The sequence below is a fragment of the Oncorhynchus nerka genome, linkage group LG12 (genome assembly GCF_034236695.1).
Source record: "Oncorhynchus nerka isolate Pitt River linkage group LG12, Oner_Uvic_2.0, whole genome shotgun sequence".
Lineage (NCBI taxonomy): Eukaryota > Metazoa > Chordata > Actinopteri > Salmoniformes > Salmonidae > Oncorhynchus > Oncorhynchus nerka.
Genome location: NC_088407.1, coordinates 6554765 through 6564065, shown reverse-complemented (window position 1 = coordinate 6564065; position 9301 = coordinate 6554765). Strand labels below are relative to the sequence as shown.

At 41.7% G+C, this 9301-nt stretch overlaps 1 protein-coding gene across 1 annotated transcript; it reads right to left on the bottom strand.

Annotated features, from left to right (window-relative positions):
- Window positions 1-5150: 5150 nt before the first annotated feature.
- On the bottom strand, window positions 5151-8738 carry LOC135574154 (ladderlectin-like). The gene is made up of 6 exons (XM_065025049.1): window positions 8663-8738; window positions 7952-8017; window positions 7713-7813; window positions 6121-6297; window positions 5464-5572; window positions 5151-5366 (listed from the first exon to the last, which is right to left on the bottom strand). Exons 2-6 carry the CDS (start codon window positions 8007-8009, stop codon window positions 5275-5277), a joined length of 537 nt encoding a protein of 178 aa, XP_064881121.1. The 5' UTR covers window positions 8010-8017; window positions 8663-8738; the 3' UTR covers window positions 5151-5274.
- Between the last annotated feature and the right edge of the window lie 563 nt (window positions 8739-9301).

The following is a 9301-nucleotide window of genomic DNA, read 5'->3' as shown; positions in this document are numbered from 1 at the left end:
CACTGCTCCAAAAACGTCCATAAAAATGCCAGACTACGGTTTGCAACTGCACATGGGGACAAATACTGTACTTTTTGGAGAAATGTCCTCTGGTCTGATTAAACATAAACAGAACTGTTTGGCCATAATGACCATCGTTATGTTTGGAGGAAAAAGGGGGAGGCTTGCAAGCCGAGAACACCATCCCGACCGTGAAGCACGGGGTGGCAGCATCATGTTGTGGGGGTGCTTTGCTGCAGGAAGGACTGGTGTACTTCACAAAATAGATGGCATGAGGTTGGAAAATGATGTGCATATATTGAAGCAACATCTCAAGACATCATTCAGGAAGTTAAAGCTTGGTCGAAAATGGGTCTTCCAGATGGACAATGACCCCAAGCAGACTTACAAAGTTGTGGCAAAATGGCTTAAGGACAACAAAGTCAAGGTATTGGAGTGGCCATCACAAAGCCCTGACCTCAATCCTATAGCAAATGTGTGGGCAGAACTGAAAAAGCATGTTCGAGCAAGGAGGCCTACAAACCTGACTCAGTTACACCCGCTCTGTCAGGAGGAATGGGCCAAAATTCACCCAACTTATTGTGTGAAGCTTGTAGAAGACGACCCGAAACGTTTGACCCAAGTTAAACAATGTAAAGGCAATGCTACCAAATATTAATTGAGTGTATGTAAACTTCTGACCCACTGGGAATGTGATGAAATAAATAAAAGCTGAAATAAATCATTCTCTCTACTATTATTCTGACATTTTACATTCTTAAAATAAAGTGGTGATCCTAACTGACCTAAAACAGGGAATGTTTACTCTGATTAAATGTCAGGAATTGTGAAAAGCTGAGTGTAAATGTATTTGTCTAAGGTGTAAGCAACACATGACAACACAGCATGGCAACAACACAACATGAAAACAACATGGTAGCAGCACAACATGGCAGCAGCACAACATGGTAGCAGCACAACTAGGCAGCAGCACAACACATGGTACAAGCATTATTGGGCACAGACAACAGCACAATGGGCAAGAAGGTAGAGACAACAATACATCAGGCGAAGCAGCCACAACTGTCAGTAAGAGTGTCCATGATTGAGTATTTGAATGAAGAGAAGTTTGAGTATTGAAGTATTGAGTATTTGTTGCAGCTCGTTCCAGTCACTAGCTGCAGCAAACTGAAAGATGAGCGACCCAGGGATGTGTGTGCTTTGGGGACCTTTAACAGAATGTGACTGGCAGAACAGGTGTTGTATGTGGAGGATGAGGGCTGCAGTTGATATCTCAGATAGGGGGAGTGAGGCCTAAGAGGGTAAATAAATAAGCATCAACCAGTGGGTCTTGCAACGGGTATACAGAGATTACCAGTTTACAGTGGAGTATAGAGTGCAGTGATGTGTCCAATAAGGAGCATTGGTGGCAAATCTGATGGCCAATTGGTAAAGAACATCTAGCCGCTCGAGAGCACCCTTACCTGCCGATCTATAAATGATGTCTCCGTAATCTAGCATGGGTAGGAGGGTCATCTGAATCAGGGTTAGTTTGGCAGCTGGGGTGAAAGAGGAGCGATTACGATATAGCAAACCAAGTCCAGATTTAACTTAAGCCTACAGCTTTGATATGTGCTGAGAGAAGGACAGTGTATAGTCTAGCCAAACTCCCAAGTACTTGTATGAGGTGACTACCTCAAGCTCTAAACTCTCAGAGGTAGTAATCACACCTGTGGGGAGAGGGGCATTCTTCTTACCAAACCACATGACCTTTGTTTTGGAGGTGTTCAGAACAAGGTTAAGGGCAGAGAAAGCTTGTTGGACACTGAAAGCTTTGTTGTAGAGCATTTAACACAACATCCAGGGAGGGGCCAGCTGAGTATAAGACTGTATCATCTGCATATAAATGGATGAGAACTTCCTACTGCCTGAGCTATGTCGTTGAGGTAAATTCAGAAGAGCGTGGAGCCTAGGATTGAGCCTTGGGGTACACCCTTGGTGACAGGCAGCGGCTGAGACAGCAGATGTTCTGACTTTATACACTGCACTCTTTGAGAGAGGTAGTTAGCAAACCAGGCCAACGACACCTCAGAGACACCAATACTCCTTCACCGACCCACAAGAATGGAATGGTGTACTGTATCAAAAGCTTTGGCCAAGTCAATAAAAATAGCAGCACAGTATTGCTTAGAATCAAGGGCAATGGTGACATCATTGAGGACCTTTAAGGTTGCAGTGACACATGCATAACCTGAGCGGAAACCAGACTGTATACCAGAGAGAACACTATAGACATCAAGAGAGCCAGTCAGTTGATTATTGACACGTTTTTCAAAACGTTTGATAAACAGGGCAAAATAGAAATAGGCCTATAACAGTTAGGATCAGTTTGATCTCCCCCTTTAAATAAAGGACGAACCGTGGATGTCTTCCAAGCAATGGGAACCTCCCTAGAGAGAAGAGACAGGTTCAAAAGGTCAGCCGTGACACCAGATAAATTAAGGTTGTGCCCAAGGGCTCAAGGGCATAGACAGATATTTCAACTTCTCATCTCAGGGATTCAAACTAGCAACGTTTGTGTTACTGGCCCAACTCTCTAACCGCTAGGCTACCTGAGACTCCTCTTGTTCCAGAGATGTATGTTGATGTATAAGATTGAGATTGACAGCCCAAGCTTCCAGAATGTATGTCCAGAAATGTATCATATGTCCATACATTGTCCAGCAATGTTATGTTATGTCCACATTACAATGTATGTTACCTGTCTATCAAGATGGCATCTTCCACCACAAGACCCCATGTGAGCGTGCTAGAGATGCCGCGACACATGGCCCAATTGGAACCTTCATCCCCACTTGTGACTACAATGGACAATACACCCCTGAGCAATGTTCAGGCTCTACAGGTTAACATGCACACACACACACACAGAAGCACACAGTAAATTCTCCAATTGAGTTGAACGTGACAAATTCAATGTGTTACAGTCAAATGTGTAAATATTTAACAGGTTATTAACATGTATTTCTGGTAGGTTACTGTTGGTGTGTGACCAGTACTGGACAGAAGATCCCGGGTACTGATACTCCACCAGGCACTGCTAGCAACTGCTAGCAACTGTTCCACCAAGGTATATACACACACAAAAACACACACACACTCACTAAATCTTATTTCTTTGCAGCTGGTTCTGGATGTTGTTCATGTTGTTTTGTCTGTAATTGTAGATGAAAAGCGTTGGAACGAAGACGTTGAAGACTTGACAGTTGTCTTTGCTGTACTACAGGAACTAATTCACTTTCCATACAAATAAAATGAATCCAGAGATTAAATTGATGTTTCTTGTTGGTGTGATATGCTGAACAATTTATATGAATCTGTCAAATTAATCGTTTACCTTCGATCGGATGTTCACTCACGAGACTCCCAGTTATACAATAAATGTTGCCCTATTTGTTTGGCGCATTATGTTCAGAAATCCACAGGAAAGACAAATTCCAAATAGTTTCCGTAATGTCCACAGAAACATGGCAAACTTTTTTCATAACCAATCCTCAGGTTAAAATATATAATCGATATATAATCGATAATATCAACCGCAACGGTCTTGTTCAGTAGGAGAGGGAACGGCAATGGCACCCCAAACTCTGTTGCGCGAGCAGAACTCATGCGAACACTTGACGGATGTTATTGTTCTGGCTCACTTTTCAAAATAAAACCCTGAAACTGGCTGAAGACTGTTGACAACTTGAGGAAGCGATAGGAAAAGGAAGCTGGTTGATATCCCTTTAAAACCACTTAAGCTTAGGGCTTACTTTTTCGAACATTCTGTTAAAAATCGCGCAACATTTCAGCGTCCTGCTACTCATGCCAGGAATATAGTATATGCATATGATTAGTATGTGTGGATAGAAAACACTGACGTTTCTAAAACTGGTTAAATCACAGCTGTGACTATAACACAACGTGTGTTTAGTCAAAAAGCCCAAGGAAAACTGATCACCAAAAAGTGGAAAAAATATCAATGCGCCACTTGCATGTATTGTCTATGGTACAGCAAAATACATGGCTCCGAGATTACAAGTCCTACAGCTTCCACACGATGTCGCCAGTCTTGTCAATTGCCTGTTTCTTGGTCAAACGAAGAAGAGATACCCCATTCCATCCGGTCTCCGACAGGATGTTTAGGAAGAGCGATTTATATTTTGGGCATATATGGACCGATTTAATAATAAAAAAAGACCCAATAGTGATGTTAATGGGACATAGGAGTGCCAACAAAGAAGCTCGTCAAAGGTAATGAATGTTTCATATTTTATTTCTGCGTTTTGTGTATGCTAATTATTTTGTTTACGTCCCCTACAGGTATTTCATGCTATCAGATAGCTTCATGCTTTCGCCGAAAAGCATTTTAAAAATCTGACTTGTTGGCTAGATTCACAACGAGTGTAGCTTTAATTCAGTACCCTGCATGTGTGTTTTAATGAACGTTTGAGTTTTAACGTATCGCATATCGCATTTTTATTTCCAGATGGCTGGGTGGGACGCAGACGTCTCAGGGGACGCTAAGAGGTTATTAAATGGCACAAAGGGAGGCTATGGAACAAGGAGTCAAAATAGAAGCCACTTCCTGGTTTGATATTCCTCAGGGTTTCACCTGCAATATCAGGTGTGTTATACAGAGACAATATTTTTACAGTTTTGGAAACTTGAATGTTTTCTATCCAATACTAATATGCATATATTCACAACTGAGATGGAGGAGCTGGCCTTTTACAATGGGCACCTTTTCATCCAAGCTACTCAATACTGCCCCCTGCAGCCATAAGTTAAACATGTCTTTTGCACCTTCAGTATCCTAAACATACTGTGTCATTTCACAGGTCTACATTTACAAAGTTAGGCACAATGACAGTTATGTCCTGGTGGCACAGTCAAGCATAGCACTTGCAACATAAAGGTTGTGGGTTTGAGTACCACAGGAAGAAAGAGAACCAACTACAACATGTGTTATGATGGAGAGTTTCAGGTGAAGTGTTACAGGTTGTACTTAATATCTGTTTGACAAATACATTTTGGGATGCGAATGTACCTTTCAGAAAGCTCTCAAAACATGGGACAATTTCAGCAGTATGATTCATAGTCAATAACTCATGAGACAAAAATAGTGTCCACATTTTATTGGCTGCAAACAATTCCTCAACATTTGTGTAGTAACTGAGACTTCATTTAACAGCAACAAAGCTTCCCATGAAGTATTAAGGACAAAGACACTACGGAATAGCATTGCTGCTTTTAATGGATACTCTGGCGAAGTGGCAGGAGCCTCAGGGAGCACACAGAGGGCAAGCTCCTTTCACATAATGCATTGTCCCAGCGCTGTTGACCTGAAGACAAAACCAGAATATTCAGCTGTACACAGTAGGAAAGTTAAATTAACTAGGAATAAGTTGAATTTGATGACTGATACTGAGTTTACTGTACCTCCAAAGTTGATATGAACACAAGACTCTCTGGCACCAGCACCAGGCCTTCCTTTAGCCCAGTTCTGGTGATCAAAGTCAGAGCCATCACTCCAGAACCACCGCCTGTCCTGAGGGGGGAAAGTGGGGTTTGAGAATAAAGACTAAATGTAGTCCTTCCTCTACCACCTGAAACCAAACAGTTAAATCTACCACTACTTCAAAACCCTCCAGCTTTAACATGTGTATAAAAGCCTCCTACTGAAGTAGAAATACATTGAAGTAATTTAGTAGATTCATCTAGAATGACTTACAGGATCAATTAGCTTAAGGGCGTTGCTCAAGGGCACGTCAGATTTCACGTAGTGAGCTCTGGGATTCAAACTAGCAGCCTTGCCTTTATTGGGCCCATGGTCTCAACGGCTAGGCTACCTGTCGCCTGGGTACTCTTGATATTTTATTAGGAACGTATTACAGTAGCTGTTAAATAGCAGCAGCTACGCTTCCTGGGGTCCACACAAAATGACAACTCAGACAGAACTACATTAATTATAGGTAGCCTAAATGCCACCAACACTATTTTTTTTACCAGGTTTGCTGTTCACTTGAGCAAGTTGAGATGGAATAGAGTTCCTTGCAATAATGGCTCTATATAACACTGTAGGGTTAATGGTCCCACCTTAACAGAATAAAATCCACCAATCCAGGTAGGAGGGAAACCAACAGTCTTGACCAAAACCAACGCCTGTAGAAACTGGTCCTCCTCGGAGCTGTGCACAGATGCCAGGTTTGTGCCAAGGTACTTCACAACGTTGGGTACAGACACCAGTTGATCACCAAGGGACACACAGTACCGCTAGAAAAGAAAGTATTTATTTAACTAGGAAAGTCAGTTAAGAAAATTATTATCTACAGTAACAGCCAAGCAGTAGATGGGAACAAAGACATTTCATGTATTAGTCAGTCAGCCTTGCTGAGATTTTGTCTTCTGAACTCAACCAAATATTGACCATCGTAACCAATTCCTTTTTAAAACTCTTGAAGATATTAGTTTATCTCCGTCTCAAGCCATGTCCTGTGGGTTCCAGTATACAGGAGGCACGACTCCACATAAATTAATAGAAAATTCACATCTTAAACCTGTTGCGACTCCAGGGGCAGTATTTACATTTTTTGGAAAAAATCCAGTTTTAAACCGGATATTTTGTCAGGACAAGATGCTAGAATATTCATATAATTGACAGCTTAGGATAGAAAACACTAACGTTTCCAAAACGACAAAGATATTGTCTGCGAGTATAACAGAACTGATGTTGCAGGCGATTAGGCCATTATGCCCCATATTTTAAAGCGCTGCGTTCCAATGAGTCCCTATTGAGCTGTGAGTGTCCTATCAACGAGTATTCCCCAAGGTGTCTACAGCATTGTGACGTAGTTGTACGCATTTATGTTGAATAGCCGTAGACGGTTATATTGCGTAAGTGGTCACATGGCTCCCAGGGTGACTCTCGCGTAAAATACAGAGGTAGCCATTACTCCAATCGGTCCGATCGAAAAACGTATTGTCCCGACGGATATATTATCGAATAGATATTAGAAAAAAACCTTGAGGATTGATTATAAACAAAGTTTGCCAGGTTTCTGTCGATATTTTGGAGCTAATTTGGAATATTTTTCACCGTTTTCGTGACTGCAATTTCCAGGCGATTTCTTAGCCAAACGTGAAGAACGGAGCTATTTCGCCTACAAAAATAATATTTTGGGAAAAAATGAACTTTGGCTATCTACCTGGGCGTGTCGTGAGTGAAAACATCCGAAGCTCAAAGGTATACGATTTAATTGGATTGCTTTTCTGATTTCCGTGACCAAGTTACCTGCTGCTAGCTGGACAAAATGCTATGCTAGGCTATCGATAAACTTGAACAATTGCTTGTCTAGCTTTGGCTGTAAAGCATATTTTGAAAATCAGAGATGACAGGGTGATTAACAAAAGGCTAAACTGTCTCAATATATATTCATTTGTGATTTTCACGAATAGGAATATTCTCTAGGGATATTTATGTCCGTTGCGTCATGCTAATTAGTTTCAGGCGAAGATTACGCTCCCGCATGCTTCTTGTGACTCCCAAACCCGCATCTTAAAGGGAAGTTCAGTATTTCACATCAGTCATGTGTTGCCGTTTAAGAAAGTAGCACCGTTACGGTAATGTCAAAGAGCTAATTTCAACTACACTTCCCCTTCAAAGTCACAGTAGATGGTAACGGTGATACCTCTGCTTCAGGCCAGCTCCTTGTAGTCTTTACAAACATTAAACAGCGTGATCCATATTTGGTCCAACCGGAAGGACACAAGTCTTCTTCTAGCAATGAATCTGTAAGGAGAAGTTACATGTGGCTTTAAAGTCTAGTGGAGAAAGATCTACAAATCACAGCTACAATATTATGTGTTGATCAGTCAGTCACCTCTGCTACAAGAAAAATACAGAACTAGTCAAGACACGGACTCTTACATGCATCTCCCAGAGCAAAGGCAGCACTGAGAAGCAGAAGACTGGTCAACATGGTCATGGAGTCTCCTGAGAGAAACAAAGAGTGAAGCCATCAAAGACAGAGTCAACTCCACATACAGTAGATTAGAACAGGATTATGTCTGCTTTCCTAAATGCCAACCTATTCCCTAAGCAGGACTGAGGAGAATTTCTGGGCAGGTATTTCTCTCCACTCATACAGGAGTAGAGGCCTAGTTCCCAAATGTAGAAATGCCCTGCAACTTTGGCTATTGACAAAGGTGTCAGAAATCTGGCATTATGGTTGAACCATATTCATTTCTGGTTATTTTATGATCCAACAAAAAATAAAAGCACAGTACAAAAGGCAGTACAAAAGACTGGCAGGTAAGGCTTAGTGGCTTGTAACACCAGTAGGTAAGGCTCAGTGGCTTGTAACACTACTGGATTTCATAGTTTCTTGTTCAATGAGACAGTACAAAAGGCAACCAATCAGAACAGTCTACAGGATTATAGGATGTAGACATTCTGCTAGCAGGAACCATCATTATACCATGTCTCATCTCACAAGCTGTAACACTTCCCTTACAGTTAAATTAAAGGTCTAATACTGGGCCAGCTGCACCATAACAATACACATGCTAGGATGAACAGGATATTATGCCACAATGCAGGGTAATTAAAAACATAAATGTTTCAATAGCAGGAACTTACTTTAGCCAATCAACAACAGGAACAATAAAGGAACTGGGACACCACAAATACTGAACAAACCCAAGTAGAACAAGCTGCTTATATACCAGAAGAATGGAAGAGGAATTGGTGATTAGCAGAGTGAGTTCAGGTGTGGTGAGTTAGCATGAGAGGGGCGTGTCAGGGTATAATTGACAGTTTTGTGGAATTAGCATTATCCTTCAAAACAAGTGTACTACATGTGTCCAGGGAAACATATTCACTATGGGCTCTGGTCAAAAGTAGTGAACTTCATAGGGAATAGAGGGCTATTTGGGATACATTCACATACAGAATTAGATGAACAGATGTTGAAATGTCACTTTCTGAAATCCTGCCTGTGAGTTGAGTTCTACCTCTCCCTTTGGATGAGATTGAGTTCTACCTCTCCCTTTGGATGAGATTGAGTTCTACCTCTCCCTTTGGCTGAGATTGAGTTCTACCTCTCCCTTTGGCTGAGATTGAGTTCTACCTCTCCCTTTGAACTTTTGAATTGCTTCACCTTGCTCTTCTGGTAGGTTAGCAGGAAAGGGGCGTGTCCAGAACTCTTCTGGTAGGTTAGCAGGAAAGGGGCGTGTCCAGAACTCTTCTGGTAGGCCCGATGCAAGTTTCACCATACAA